Source organism: Lactuca sativa, chromosome 7 (genome assembly GCF_002870075.4).
Source record: "Lactuca sativa cultivar Salinas chromosome 7, Lsat_Salinas_v11, whole genome shotgun sequence".
Taxonomy (NCBI): domain Eukaryota; kingdom Viridiplantae; phylum Streptophyta; class Magnoliopsida; order Asterales; family Asteraceae; genus Lactuca; species Lactuca sativa.
The window spans coordinates 136151814-136167810 of NC_056629.2; the positions used below are offsets into that span (position 1 = coordinate 136151814).

Genomic DNA, 15997 nt, shown 5'->3' on the forward strand with positions numbered 1-15997 from the left:
ATTTCAAGTCAACATGGACTAAGTGTGCAAGAAAAAACAAACCTAGGGACGATCCAAGTTAATTTTTGAAAATACGGACTAAACGTACATTTTGGCACATGCATAAGGAACAAATGGAGTAATTTACCCTTAGATTTAAGAGTAAATTACACAAATCGTCCCTCGTGTAAGTGCCAAAAGGCACGTTCGTCGTTCGGTTCCTATTTTCAAAAATTAACCCGGACCGTCCCTTATATCTTAAAAAGGTGCAGGCTTCGTCCCTTATAGACTTAAAATGACAATATTACCCTTTTTATTTCTTTTTCATTTATTTTAAATATCTTTGAATATTTTTAATTATTAAAAATACAATTTAGTTAAAGTGTGGGTCATACCTTACTTATCTTTACATTTTCCCTGCTTACCCTCTTTCTTTCCAGTATTATATTTTTCTCTAAAAAAACCACCTAGTGAACACATCCATTGTTTTCAGCCACCCGGCCACCCCTAACACCTCCATTGTTTCCAACCACTCCAACACCTCTACTAGGGCCAGAACTTCCACCATCATCCCAACTATCACCCACCACTTCATACCACCCTTTTTTTTTCCATGAAAACCCAAGTGGAAAAACCCAAGATCAACAAATACAAATTGAAGCAAATCGAGAAAACATGTAGGAGGAATTAGCTTGCAGAGAAAAGTCGAACCGCCTCTATCTCCACTTAACCCTAAATCTAAGGTAGCGATTGTAGATATCTGATGGCGGGGTAGATCCAAGTGTAAGAGACGGGAGGAGAGAAACCTGGTTACACGTCATCATCTTTGTCGGTTCGGTTTTCAGTCAGTCATATCCTTCACTCAAACCTCAAAGAACGGTGACAAAATGAAGAGATGGGATCATCGGAGATTCTGGTGGTTTCTTTATGGTTGGTGGGATTAGGGCTTGGATTTCTGCACATGAAGAGAAGGGGAAGAGTTTCTGGAAATGGTTATGTCCATTGAACGGATTTTAACTTCAAGGGGTGTGCTCACGTGGTAATTTCCCTAAAGTGGTGCTTGGGAGGTTCTTCAACAGTTAAAGGAACCACTTGGATGGGTGGGGTGGGGATGTTGGGTTATGAACATAGGGCCTTATTTTTTTTGTTATTTTTGAATTAATAATAACAATAATAACTTTAAATTAATTGGGAAAAAATACAAAAATGGCATAATAGTCATTTTATGTCTCGTAAGGGATGACGCATGTAAATTTAGACTAACGAGAGATAAAGCGTGCAACTTTTAACCAAACAAGGGACAGTCTGAGTTAATTTTTGAATGTAAGAACTGAACATGCCTTTTAACACTTGCACGATTGACGGTTTGTGTAATTTACTTTATATTTAATTTAGATGAGAAGATATTGAATATCTTCGTGATGGAAATTTGAAACCATGCTTTAAATTTTATTTTTTTAAAACCGATCCAACTAAGTAAAATTTATTTAATTCATATCAAATATATATCCAATTCAAAGTACTTGGATATATGTTTTGAAATTTTAAAAAATATTAGATTAATATGATTAAATTGGATCGGAACTATCAAAACAAAACCCCGTATGAGAAATAACAAAATTTTTAAGCTAGCTAACATCACATGCACAAAAACATTGTCATGATCATGAAATCTAAAGTTATAAGAGTTTTTATTTTTAACAATTTCACAAGCTCTTTTCACGAACATTAAGTTAATTATTATTAGGTGGATGAATAACCTCAAGAACCAAATCAATAATAGTCTCCCCCATTTTTTTCAAACATATAGAGACGTCAGGAGCATGGTAATTCTTCATATCATTCACAACATAAAGCAAAATGTGAGAAACTTTCAAATGAATTTGATGCATACCAAAATTCGCTTCCACTTCCTTCTTTATCTTACTAGTCTAGAGCTTATGTAAAACTTTTTTTTGAATCGAACAAGTTAAATAACACAAAACAGATACGAGAGGGAGTTACTAAAATCAAACAAGCTAAATGACATAAATTGAAAATTTGTATGTTTATGTACCTCAACCACGTTAATTCCAGTGAAATAAGAAATTTGTTGCCACACATACTCCACTAACCCCACCTCCAACACCAATGACCAAAGGTTAAAGTCAAAAAAAAGTCAAAATCGATTGGTTAAAGTCGATCAAAGAGATAATCAATATACTTTGAAGTAATCCTAAAAATCAAAAATTAATTAGGAAACATACCTACCAACTTGCATTTTATGGATGCTAAAGGATGAAACTGCACATATTCAAGAAGCCTATCACTTTTTCATATGGTAGTACTCAAACCTTAACGATCTAAATTGACTCACCAACATGAAGTTAAGCATTCAAGCATGAAGTTTGGTTCAGATGAGAAGGGGAAACAGACAGAGAATTGAGGCACGAAGTGTTCAGAAGATGAGTCAGCGATGCCGGTGCCAATGATTGAGACATTGGCTGGGGTTTGGGATAGTTGTTTTGAGATGGGAATGAGAGGGTGTTTGGGATTGCTTTTATAATAGCCTTTTGATTTTTAGTTTTTTCAAAATGTTAAAAAATTCAAAAAGATGCTTGGAAATTAGAAAATAACTTTTTGTCAAGAAGAAAAAAAAAGTTTTTTAAGAGTCATGAAATTGTATCTTTTATGACTTTTAGCATTTGAAAATGTAAAAGACATTCAAAAGTTAAGAAATATCATCCAGATATTTTTTTAAAAACTTTTAACTTTACTTCTTAAAAAAATTATAAAAAAAAATTTATAAAAAAAAATTTGGGCTTAAAAAGTAACTCCAAACACCTATGACCTGGTGAGAAAGAAGAACACAGGCGACCCTTTCTTCAACTTGGGTATTAGCAAATATGTCTTGAGGGCATTTTAGTCATTTTGCATTGTTACTAAATATGTTTAACGGAGGGTACCAGAACCACGGACCAAGGGTGTTACCAAACAATGAAGTATAGAAGTAGGGACCATTCATGACTAAATCACAATATTTGGACCAAAAGTGTTGCTTTGTGAAAACCGTAAGGATTAAAACTGCATTTTACTCCAACTCTTATTAAATGACTTTTATAAATAAATAAATAAAAGTTTATGCAGTATCCCAGACCTAAAATCTTGCGGGTGACTTGAAAATTCAAATTTTATTCATCAATCACCAATCACTACTGTCAATTCCACCTTTGAAGTTCGTTAATGGCAACAAACTAGATCACAACCTTCCTCGTCAACACAAACCACTGCTTCTCGTGGCGCAGAATACGCCCCTTTTCTCCCGCTTCTGCTTCTTTCCAAAATACATCTCACTCATGCCGATTACTCTCCGATCAAGGAGGAAAACTAGTGGTGATTTGACTGATTTCTGCTTCATTTCACCCAATTATTCCACTATTCACACACTTTATCGCATGTACTTTCATTTCCATGAAGTTTTCTGCCTTTCTGGAGCTGGCTAGGGGTTAAACAATGTGTGCGAGCTCGATTGTCCATCGGTTTAGACATTGATTTTGTGGTTAAAAACTTAAAATGGCGCTTAAGCTTCCAGCTGCTGAAGCTGCAAATGTTGCGATTCAGTCGATTGGATGTGGTTATGATATCTCGTTAGATCTGAGGCTTACGTATTGTAAACGCGGTTCGTCTTCAGATGTTGTTGGGGGTAATCATAATCAAAACCGATTGATTGAAGTTGATGAAGCTGAAGGTAGAGACATTGTCCTTCCTTGTGGACTCTTAATTCCTGATGTTGCCAGATCAATTAGATGTGATAAAGGAGAGCGGACTCGATTTCGTTCAGATGTTCTCTCGTTTCAACAGGTATACAAAATATTACTCACTCCGTTTCATAAACACCTGCTCCTTAATCTAAACCCAATGTTTGCTGTAGCTACCAAATTTACATGATATTCATGAACTAATATGAGAATATATACCTTTTCTGGTACTTATCCTTGAGTAATCAACAATCATCAATATGTATCTGATCTATTGCTTCGAATACATGTCCCCATAGTTATTTATCTGTGAATCTATGTTTGTTTATTTGTTTCTCACTTCTCAGTGCATGTTATATGGTCTAACAAGCATATTATCATTCAATCTATTTACTTCTTGATACCTTTTTGGTGTACAGATGTCAGAGCATTTCAACCAGGAACTATCATTGACTGGAAAAGTTCCTTCAGGCCTTTTCAATGCCATGTTTGAGTTTTCTGGAAGTTGGCAGAAAGATGCTTCGAGTACCAAAACTCTATCTTTTGAAGGCATGTTCATTTCATTATACACAATTGCACTAGAAAAATCTCACATACTACTCTCTGATCATGTAAAGAAAGCTGTTCCATCTTCATGGGATCCTCCTTTGATAGCAAGGTCAGATTCATATAATTGATATGGCTTTCCACTTTTATGGGAGAAAATTTTAAATCAATCTTCTGTTATCCTTACAGTTTTATCGAAAATTTTGGGACTCATATAGTTGTGGGTGTGAATATGGGTGGAAAAGATGTAATCTATATGAAACAACAACATACATCTTCCCTTCAACCTGCTGAAGTACAAAAAAGACTAGAAGCCATGGCAGACAAGAGATTCCTCGATCTTGATGAACAATATGGAGTTCAATCTGGACGTATTTCTCAAAATGACATGGTATTTATTATTTAACCAATTTATTAAATGTTCATTTATGTATGCTTTTTGAATTTTGATCATGTAACACTTAAATTCTCTTTAAAATCTTTTTTTTTTTCAGTATGATATGAGGGAGCATAGACTAAGGTTTGCAGATACTAGTCCATCAAGTTCTTATTCTTACAAGGAGGTATAGTTATATACTTATATAGTAACCTTTCTATTAATGTAATCAATTTGAGACAGTCAAGGTTAAATTCGTCATTTCACATGTTTACAGAATCTTGCTACCATTTGTAAAAGAAGAGGAGGGACTGATAATAGAAATTTAAACCATAATGATTGGTTGCATAGTGTGCAATTAGAACCCGATGTAATCGCAATGTCTTTCATTCCAATAACTTCATTGCTTAATGGCGTATCGGGAAGTGGATACTTGAGCCATGCCATAAATCTATATCTACGTTGTGAGCAAACTCTGCTCCTTTTTTTTTTTGGACTGAATGAACTGTTTGAATCAGAGTAAATGATGACACTTGTTTTTTTACAGATAAACCACCGATTGAAGAGCTTCATCAGTTCTTAGAGTTCCAGTTGCCAAGACAGTGGGCCCCAGAGTTCAGTGATCTTCCACTCGGACCACATCCAAAGCAACGAAGAACACCGTCGTTACAATTTAGCTTTTGTGGGCCCAGGCTATACGTGAACCTCAATCCGGTAACACATTATTTACTTAATTGTAAATAATGTGTGTTTTTGAAACAAAAAAAAAAAGATTAACTTTTATGTTAGTTTATATATTTGAAAAGATTTCAAGTGTCAGTGTTTAATTGGTCGGTGATTATTAGAATATTAAATTATGCTTGTAAATTTAATTGTAAGTTATATAAAACCTTAATAATATTTTATTAAAAGTTAAAATATAGGGTAAAATTATATTCTACAAAAATAGTCAAAATTTGAAATTTTTTGATCAAAAGATCCGACATGTAAAAAAAAACCCGAACCAAAGGAATGTAAATAAAATGTAAATTTATATTTGGTAACGTGTTGACTTTGGTGTTATTAGGTTGACGTGAGTAAGACGCCGGTGACAGGTCTCCGATTATACCTAGAAGGCAAACGGAGCAACTATTTAGCGATCCACCTGCAACATCTCTCTTCTCTCCCCAAACTCTTCCACTTCGATTCCGATCAAAATCGAAACTTCTCCGACGAATCTTACGACCACCGCTACTACGAAAAAGTCCAATGGAAGCATTTCTCCCACGTCTGCACTGCTCCGGTCGAATCAGAAAACGATCTCTCAATCGTAACCGCCGCCTGCTTCCAAGTCGCCGATCACGGATTCAAAAAAGTCCTCTTTTTACGGCTAGGGTTTTCAACTGTACTCGGTGCAGTTGCGATTAAAACCCCGGAATGGGATGGATCGTGTGGGTTGACTCGTAAATCGGGACTGATATCGAGTCTTATAAGTCATCATTTGACGGGGGTGTTGAAAACGCCACCGCAAGCGGTGGAAGTGAATATAAATTCGGCGGTGTACCCTGGTGGACCACCGGCTCCGATTCAGGCGCCGAAGCTGTTGAGGTTTGTGGATACGACGGAGATGACGAGGGGGCCGCAGGAGTCTCCGGGGTATTGGGTTGTTTCTGGGGCTAGACTTGTTGTGGATAAGGGGAAGATATCTCTTCGTGTGAAGTATTCTTTGTTGACGGTGGTGTTGCCGGAGGAAGCGGCGGAGGTTGGCGGATGTTGAAAGTTGCGATGATAGTTTTAGAATGAGTTGAGACTTGAGAGTGACAGCGTTTGCTGAATAATATGTTATGTTCGTTTATAATTCATGTATGCTATGTAAATAACATTCGAACATTCAATCTTTCATGCATTTTTGGTGATTGGATATTTTGATCTTCCTACTCATGTTCGAGAAAAGGTTTTTTTTTTTTGTTTTTTTTTTTTTGTTTTTTTTTTTTTTTGTAAATTAACAATTCGTTAGTAACAGAAAATTGAAACTAATATGGATTTTTTTTTGAAGAATAAAATTACAAAATCATATATAATAACATGACATCATCCATAACCCTTGACTTCATGTACCCTTTAAAATTGTCAAGAAGTATTTAAAAGCGGGAAAAAAAAGATCAAAGTGCTGAAAAAAATATCATATATTTTTTTAACTGTCAAAAAATGATTATATTTATGTCAAGAAAGGATTAAAATGTTGGAAAAAAAAAGATTAAAAAGTAGGATGTTATACCTTGTGTTCATCTTTTTGTTCATCTGAATTTAGTTTAAAGAAATTGTCTTTTTTAACTATCAAGAATAGCAACTTAGCAACTTACTTTCCTTTATTGTTTATTACAAGTTACTTGCATTTAAAGTAAGATGTTATAATGGACAAAAAACGATTTACAGTATTCTGAAAGTATATTTCTATAACAAATAAACTTATAAAAAATTTGTTATAGAAATGATTCTATAACACTTCAAAAAATAATAGTAATTTACAATTTCGGTTCCTAAATAGTAACTATCCAAAAAATTAAGGTCGACGACATTTTCAAAGTTAATCAACACTTATAAAAATTAAAATAATTTACATTTTTGGCCCATGGGTTTCTAATAACTAAAGGTTTGACGGTATTTTATAAGTACATTGTTATTACAAAGAAACTTATAAAATTGTACTTTTGACGTAGAATGCTATAATAAGGAAACTTATAAAAGGTAATAGTTAAACGAAACTTTTATAAAATAGAAAAAAATACCAGTTTAGCTCCTTGAGTATCCAAAAATTAAAGGTTAATGGTATTCGGAAGTACATTGCTATAAAAAAATTATAAAAGGTTAACGGTTAGCTGACACTTTTAAAATTAAAGTATTTTACAATTTTGGTCCCATATTATCGAAAATTTCTAAGTTAATGGTATTTTTTAAGGACATTGCTATAACAAACAAACATCTTGGTTTGGATTGCTTTTGGCTTCTTCAAACCGAGCATCATCCTAAATTATCTAACAAAAAAAAAAAAAAAAAAGAATTTAAAACAAATATACAATAAGATAAATGAACCAAAAGTCACTTTCCAATTTCCATTACCTTTTTTCTTAAATTGGCTATTGGCTTTGTTTGAAGCCTAAGAAATGTTTGAATGTATTTTCACTTCACTGCAAAATAAGTAACATTTTTAAAATATCAGTGCAAAATAACCACCAAAAACTTGATTACATACCTCAAAATTGTATCAATAACACTAATTATTTTAGATTTTATAATAAATTAAAATGTTTACAATATTCATGTGTATCTATTATAGAAAATATGTATCTTTAAAAAGTTTATCTCAAACCTAATGTAATGAGATTTAGAGAGGCACCTATGGTATTAAAAACTTGTAGGTATACCTCACAGAGAATTCACAATACCAATGTTCCCACTCCTCTTCAACGTCTCTAGTAGCAAACAACTATTGTTCTTGATTAAATCTTGAGTTGCCATTTTGAAAATGATCGACAGAAACAAATACAAATCTTGAAGTATCCTACAACCATCTACAATGGATTTGATAAAACATACATTAATAGATGGAAATAATAAAAACATAATATTAGGAGAACATAAAAGGGTTTGCAATTTGAAGATGGTAGCGTTACAAAATTGCATGAAATGGACTGGAGGCGCTAATTATGCACATTTGAATTGGTCCTCTCAAAAGACAAATCAGAGACTCTTATACAGTAAGAAATTAAAAAAACTTCCTAAATTGCTATGTATAGGAATTTTATCGAATTCATATGCTAGGAAATGGCATCATCATTCATTCACCAAAGTCGAAGGTGACATCATGCCAAAAAGTACTATTATACTTTCATTTAGTAACTTTCACTAAAAATTTCACAACATATACATAAGGGAAAGAGATCTGAAGTAATTAATCAATAAACCTACATAAACTGCACTGAGGTTCAAGATTCATGTTGCTTAAATGATGAGATGAGAAGGTGGGTTTTTGGAGAGATCGAAAGTGTGATTCAATGTTATTTAGGGGATTTAATCAACTATCAGACTTATATAGGTTGGAATTGAAGATCGTGGGTGAATGATGCTTCATTTGAAGAAGAAGTAGGGGAAGTTAGGGAAATTGGGAAAAAGATGAAGCTACCTCCTTATCAAGGTTGGTTAAAGGAGAACTACCATGGAAGGAACCTGAAAACCGATTGAACATGTGTAGAAGATACAACCGACTGTAAGGGTGTCTGCCGCCAAAAATGTTTTTGAAAAGTTACAAAAAGTCAGTTTTCTGACTTTTCCAAAAAGTTGATTTTCCTTCTTTGCAAAATCTAACAGTAGCTTTTAAAAGTCTTTTGCCAAATATCTTTTACTTATGATCTTTTTCTAAAATGACTTTTGGTCATTCAAAAGCTAAGCCATACACCCCCCTAAATATCGACTTATTACGGTCAGGATTTAAAGTAGGAGTTTTAAGGGCTAAAATCAATATCTTTTAGGCACCGTCAACAATAGTATAAGGAATAACCATAAGGAACCAAACAACGTTTGTGTGTGTGTGTGTGTGTATATATATATATATATATATATATATATATATATATATATATATAATCAACTAGGTTGATTCAGTGGTGTAATTAGGATTTTGTGGTAGACCAAATAATTTACAAAATATGAACGAGTAGAAACTTACTTTAAATGATAAAAAAAGTGACAATATATGCAAACTAAAGTAAATTGTTTATTTAAGTTGCATACGACGTTCTCTTACATCATTAAAAATAATTTAAAACAGACACAGTTTAACGATATCATATGTGAAGAACTAGACTATTAACAATTATACATATAATACAACATACAAATAATTAATTTATAACAAGAAGTAATAATCTAAATTATTAGAAACCTATGATAAAATTATAAAATATATAATGAAAATAAAAACAATGTAACGCCTGGTTCATGGTATGCATTTTAATAAAGAGTTATTCATTTTTGCAAAGGGACTCGACGAGTAGGAGGCCCCAAAGTCGTCGAGTAGGAATGAGATTTTTGGACGCAGGACTTGAAGTCTACTCGACGAGTCGAGAAGCCTTAACTCGACGAGTAGGGCTGCCAGAGTGAAACCCAAATTTTAAGGGTTTGCACCCTATTTAAAGACCTTAACACCCAATTGTGGCCTCCCTCGTCGCCTCCCATAGTCCAACAAAACCCTAGATCGTGATTTTGAGCCTTGTGAGTGAAAAAGGAGTGATTCTTTGGTATTTTCATTGAAGGAGTGGAAGCTAGAAGCGTTTGGTTGAAGGAAGGAGCTTTGGATCCAGAAGAAGAACTTCATTTTCGGCTCATCTGAGGTATAAAGTCTATATATTGTCTATTTATTTATTAGATCTCTTCATGGAGTAGTTTAGGGCCATATGGAGCATATTATGGAACCCTTCATGAATGCAAGCATTTTTTGGGGTAATAAATTCAGATCCAGAGTCTCTAAGGGACTCCATGGCATAAAGGTGCCAACTTTATGGCCATGGGAGTCCCATGCATCATATAAACCCCTTTTTAGGGCTTTTTAAGCTATATAACCCTTGCATGCACGTAAAGTTAGAAACTTTATGTAATATATCGACCCTAAGGAACCAGATCTGTGTGTTTAGATGCATTAAGCCCGTCTAAAAACGACTGTATGGATTTAGACTATGGGGGACTCGACGAGTTGCTCATACAAATCGGCGAGTTGGGTCGTGGTCCCCCAACCTTTTCTGTTGCTGAGTAAATCCGTTGAGTCTAGGAGATGACTCAGCGAGTTAGACATGTTTTCGGCTTAAAGATTGAAGAACTCGACGAGTTCAAGGAGGAACTCGATGAGTTAGGAGCAAAATGGCTCGACACTGTATGAAGGAGAACTCAACGAGTCCAAGGAGGAACTCAACAAGTTATGAGTAAAAGGTCCCGACTACGTTATAAGGAAGAACTCGACGAGTTCATGAAAGAACTCGACAAGTAGGATCGGGGGTTTTAGAGTTTTACGAATCATGGAACTCGACGAGTTCATGAAAGAACTCGACGAGTAAGATCTAGATTTCAAGGTTTTATGAATTATGGAACTTGACGAGTTGATGGACCAACTTAGGGAGTTGAGTCTACCAGGATGTTAACTTTGACCTTGACCATTGACCAAATTTAACCATTAAAGGTGTTATGAGTATGAAAGAGTAATTAAAGGAGCATTTTTATGTGTAGGAGTTTCAGAGGAGTTGATCCCAACACTGATTACAGTTCAGCTACTTCATGACATTGAGGTGAGTTACCTTCCAGTAGGAGTGGGTCGAAGCCACCAATGTTGGCCCACTAGTAGGTGATTATAGCTGAGATGATTGTCTTTGTGATAATTGTATGGTATGCCACTATCTGATATGCTTTATGTGCTAGTATGCTAGGTTATTATCTGGTAGTGGTATGGGGTGAAATAGTCCCCGGTTACCAGTTGAAAGAGACCGAAGGGGAAGCTAGCACCTAGATATGCCAGGATGTATATGTTATATGTGTTTTATGTGGTAGTAGTAGGGTGAAATAGTCCCCGTTACCGGTTGAAATAAACTTTAGAGGAAGCTAGCACCCAGATATGCTAGGCAGTTACTGGTTGAAAGAGACCGAAGGGGAGGCCAGCACCCAGATATGCTAGGCATTATGTGATTATATGGTATTTGGTATGATGGGGTAACTCACTAAGCTTTGTGCTTCCGGTTTTAGTTTTTGTTTCAGGTAGTTCTTCCTCGAAGGGAAAGGAGCCGGCACGGTAGCAGTGCATCATACACACGATTTTCCGCACCAGAGATCTATGAAATTTATACTCTGATATGATTTTGTTATGACATGTTCTGACTATGGATACATTGGTTTGAGATATATATATATATATATATATATATATATATATATATATATATATATATACTATGTGGTTTTCAGACATATGGATTTATATTTGTTTAATTTAAAATGAAATTTTTGGTCCGTATTTTTGGGATGTTACAAGTTGGTATCAGAGCCTTGGTTTGAGGGATTCGAACACACATTCGGGGGTGTCTGGAATCAAATCAAGGGTTTGAAAGATTTTTCAAGAAAATAGTTTTTCAAAAGTTTAAAATAAAGAGTTTTAAGAACGAACAAGGTGTGTGATGCGTGCAATCGGCCGAGCTCAAGTAAGTTTTCCCCAAGATACCCATACATGTTTATTATGATATATGTTATGATTATGAGAACTACATGCTAGATTCGGGCTGAGGATCTAGGAATGATGCCTTATATGCCTGCTATATGTATGAGAATTGGATACTAGATTAGGGCTAAGGATCTAGGAAGATGCCTTATGTGCCTGCTATATGTGCTTTATAGAATTTCATGCTAGAACTGATTAGTTAGTGATATGATGGCCTGAATAGGATATGCTTGGTTTTGTTGCTCGATGCCCGAATGTTGATTGCTTTGTGCTTTTAGGAGTTCTAGTTATCTTTAACTAACGACTAAACGAATATGTTAAGTTACATATTGTGAGGACTAAATAATTTCAGAAGGTTAGGTCTAGCCTTATTTCGTAGCTCTTGTTTGTGTCCAACCGTTGTAGGGTAGGACCTCTTATTCGAAGAATTATCTGGTCTTAGTGATATGTAATGGTATTCGCGAGCTAGTTAGGTAAAGGTAGCAGGGATTTCTTATGTAATTGATGGCGGAGAGTAGGTCGGAGAGTTACCCTAGGGTAAGCCTAGGATGAGATTAGTGCAGCGAGCAGTAGTAGTAGAAGGGACTTAGTGAAGTCAAGGAAATCCTTGAGGAAAGTATGGATAGATGTGGAAGGTAGTATGAGCCCGTACTACTGAAAGCATAGGATCCGTACTCGAGTTAAGGAGGGCTGAGATAGAACCAGGGAACTTGTAGAATGTATGAGACCTCTCGAGGTTATGTATGACCCTGAAGATTATGTGTTTTGTTTCAGAATGGTGGTGACACGTCACGGAGTAGGAGGTTCAGGGTCTGGGTCAGGATCAGGTTTAGGTTCAGGTGCAGGTTCCGATTCGATTGATGACAGACTACGCGAGTTCATCGCGTCTGAGATCATGAGAGGAATCCTTGAGGCGACCCCGATGATTTTCAGGTCAATCAAGGAAGGGATCATTGAGCTGATGGAGGAGCGTCTCAGGGCGTTCGAGAGTGACATGACATAGGGCCAGAAAGGGATACACACACTCTCCTTCAAGGATTTTCGGGGATGTGGTGCGCCAGATTTCCATGGGGTGAAGGACCCCATTATGGCCAAGAGGTGGATTGCAGACATAGAGTTTGCCCAGTTGATGAACTTCTTCCCTGAGGGGTCGAAGGTCCGGTATGCTGCAGGTTGTTTGAGAGACAAAGTTAGGGACTGGTGGGAGGCAGTCAGTGATTCGTTGGGAGCCCCAACTATCGAGGCTATGACTTGGTCGGACTTTGTGACCAGGTTTAGGGTAGAGTTTGTGCCGGCAGTGGAGCTGCAGCAGCTGGCCAGGGAGTTTCTAGATATGAGACAAATGACTAAGCCAGTGGCGGAGATTACCGCCAAGTTCTGGGAGAGGGCCTTACTGGTGCCTCAGTATGCATGGGATGAGGAGATGAGGAAGACCAGGTATCACAACATGTTGAGGGCTGACATCTGGAAACATGTTAGCTACTCGGAATGCCCGACTCTAGAGGACATGATCATGAGGGGGAGGGAGAGGGAGATTGACATAGATCACCTCTGGAAGAGAAATGCAGAGGCCAGGCAGGTTACTGAGGTTTCGGGGAAGAAACCCAATGGATCCGACTCTAGGTCGAAGGTCCAGCAGGGTCGGGTCCAATGTGGGAAATGCGGCAAGGCGCACGAGGGAGTGTGCATATTAGGGGGATCGGGCTGCTATAAGTGCGGCAATCTCGGACACTTTGGTAGGGATTGTACTGCCCTACCCTCACCCTCCACACCTCAGACCTGATTTGCTTTCATTGCAATTAGAAGGGCCACAAGAAGGCCAAGTGTCCGAGATTGACATCAGGAGCGCCAGTGGCGACGCCAGCTCCAGCGATCCTGCAGATCATGGATGGCCGACAAGGCAAGATAGATGCTCCGGTGGTGAGGAGTCGAGCCTTCCAGTTGACTGCCAAGGAGGCATGGGCCGTACCAGATGTGGCGACGGGTATGTTTTCTCCTCCCTAACTTTTATTACATGTCGTTTATGATATTTATGTGCTATGTTTATGTGTTTTGTGTAGGATCGTTCCATGTGAACGAAATTTAAGTACATACGTTATTTGACTCGGGGGCTACCCGATCATTTGTCTCTCTTGATCTTAGAAAGAGGTTTTCTGAGTCTTCGAGCATGTTGGATTGCCCTTTAGAGGTCGAGATTGTTGATGACCAATCTGTCCGTGCATCTGAGGTTTTCAGAGATTGTGATTTGAGGTTGTATGATGAGTGTTACCTTGTAGATTTGGTTCCCATTCCATTGCGTGGGAACAAGGTTATCATCAGCATGGATTGGTTGAGCCCTAATGGGGTAGTGATCGACTGTGCGCAACAGTTGGTACGTGTCAAGACCCCAAGTGGGGGAGAGCTGGTGATTCAGGGCAAGAGACCACAGTGTGGACCAGCTATGTGTTCGGCAGCGAGGGCTAGGCGCTCCCTTCAGCAGGGTTGCACAGGGTATGTCGCCTACGTTATGGATATCCGGGAGTCGGGTACGACGACTGTAAGTGATGTACTAGTGGTGCGGGAGTACCCAAATGTATTTCCAGAGGAGCTGCCTGGGATTCCTCCGGAGAGACAGGTGGAGTTCAGGATCGACCTAGTCCCAGGTGCGGCTCCGATAGCCAAGGCACCATATCGATTGGCTCCTCCCGAGATGTAGGAGTTGTCTACACAACTATAGGAGCTGTTAGACAAAGGATTCATTAGACCGAGCAGTTCGCCTTAGGGAGCCCTGATCCTGTTTGTGAAGAAGAAGGACGGTTCGCATCGGATGTATATAGACTACCGGGAGCCGAACAAGGTAACGGTGAAGAACCGTTACCCACTCTCAAGGATTGATGATCTTTTCGACCAACTACAAGCGGCATCTTGGTTTTCCAAGATAGATTTGCGCACATGCTACCACCAGATGCGAGTCAGAGATGAGGATGTGCAGAAGACTACTTTCCGGACTCGCTATGGCCACTACGAGTTTGTGGTGATGCCCTTTGGGATCACCAAAGCTCCTGCCGCATTTATGGACCACATGAACCGTGTATGTAGACCGATGCTAGATTGGTCTGTGATCGTCTTTATTGATGACATCTTGGTTTACTCTAAGATGCAGGAGAAGCATGAGGAGCACTTGTGAGAGGTGTTGGATACCCTGAGGAAGGAGAGCTTGTATGCCAAGTTCTCTAAGTGCGAGTTTTGGTTGCGCGAGGTGCAGTTTATTGGGCACATTGTCAACTAGAACAATATTTTGGTCGACCCAGCCAAAGTGGAGGCTGAGTTGAGATAGGATGTTCCGAAGTCTCCATCTGAGATTCAGAGTTTACTTGGGTTAGAAGGCTATTAACAGAGGTTCATACAGGACTTCTCCAAGATAGTTGTACCCTTGACCCGGCTGACGAAGAAGGTCGAGGTCTTTCGCTGGGGGCCTGAGCAGCAGGCAGCGTTCGAGACGCTGAGACAAAGGTTGTGCGAGGCACCTATCCTATCCCTACCATAGGGCGTGCAGGATTTCGTAGTGTACTACAATGCGTCTATTTCGGGCTTGGGTGTTGTATTGATGTAGAGGGGGCACGTCATCGCTTACGACTCGAGGTAGCTCAAGCCTTACGAGGCAAACTACCCGACGCACGATCTGGAGTTGGGGGCGGTTGTTTTCGCCTTCAAGATTTGGCAGCATTACCTCTATGGGTTTCGTTGTACCATATACACGGACCACAAGAGCTTGAGGTACCTCATGGATCAGCTGAATCTGAACATGAGGCAGCGTCGGTGGCTAGATGTGGTGAAGGATTATGACTGTGAGATCCTCTACCACCCGGGGAAGGCCAACGTTGTGGCTGATGCACTTAGCAGCAAAGCAGACCCGATCAGAGACATTTGCTTGAGGCTGATGGTGGTGACTCCACTCTTGGAGCGGATCCGAGAAGCGCATGTTGAGGGTATGAAGGAGGAGCATCGGAAGGGTAAGAGGATCATAGGCCAGGTGGCCTCGTTTGACTATGACAGTTGTAGGCTGCTGACCCTGCATGGAAGGGTCTGGGTTTTGTACTGGGGCTGACTACGACAAATTTTAATGGATGAAGCCCACAAGTCTAG

The 15997-nt window shown here is 38.3% G+C and overlaps 1 protein-coding gene and 1 long non-coding RNA gene across 3 annotated transcripts; one reads left to right on the forward strand and one right to left on the reverse strand.

The window, feature by feature from the left end:
- Positions 1–1646: 1646 nt before the first annotated feature.
- On the reverse strand, positions 1647–2603 carry LOC122195209 (uncharacterized). Its single transcript, XR_006185204.2, has 2 exons — positions 2336–2603; positions 1647–2262 (listed from the first exon to the last, which is right to left on the reverse strand). It is a non-coding gene; the product is annotated as an uncharacterized LOC122195209 (long non-coding RNA).
- Positions 2604–3104: 501 nt separating this feature from the next.
- Positions 3105–6540, forward strand: LOC111911060 (MACPF domain-containing protein At4g24290). 2 transcript variants are annotated; one of them, XM_023906841.3, is made up of 7 exons: positions 3105–3819; positions 4136–4374; positions 4452–4653; positions 4757–4825; positions 4916–5102; positions 5186–5352; positions 5705–6540. In XM_023906841.3, exons 1-7 carry the CDS (start codon positions 3532–3534, stop codon positions 6392–6394), a joined length of 1842 nt encoding a protein of 613 aa, XP_023762609.1. In that variant the 5' UTR covers positions 3105–3531; the 3' UTR covers positions 6395–6540. The 2 variants fall into 2 exon arrangements, with proteins under 2 accessions (XP_023762609.1, XP_052621233.1); XM_052765273.1 differs by having other exon boundaries at positions 4916–5099.
- Positions 6541–15997: the final 9457 nt, after the last annotated feature.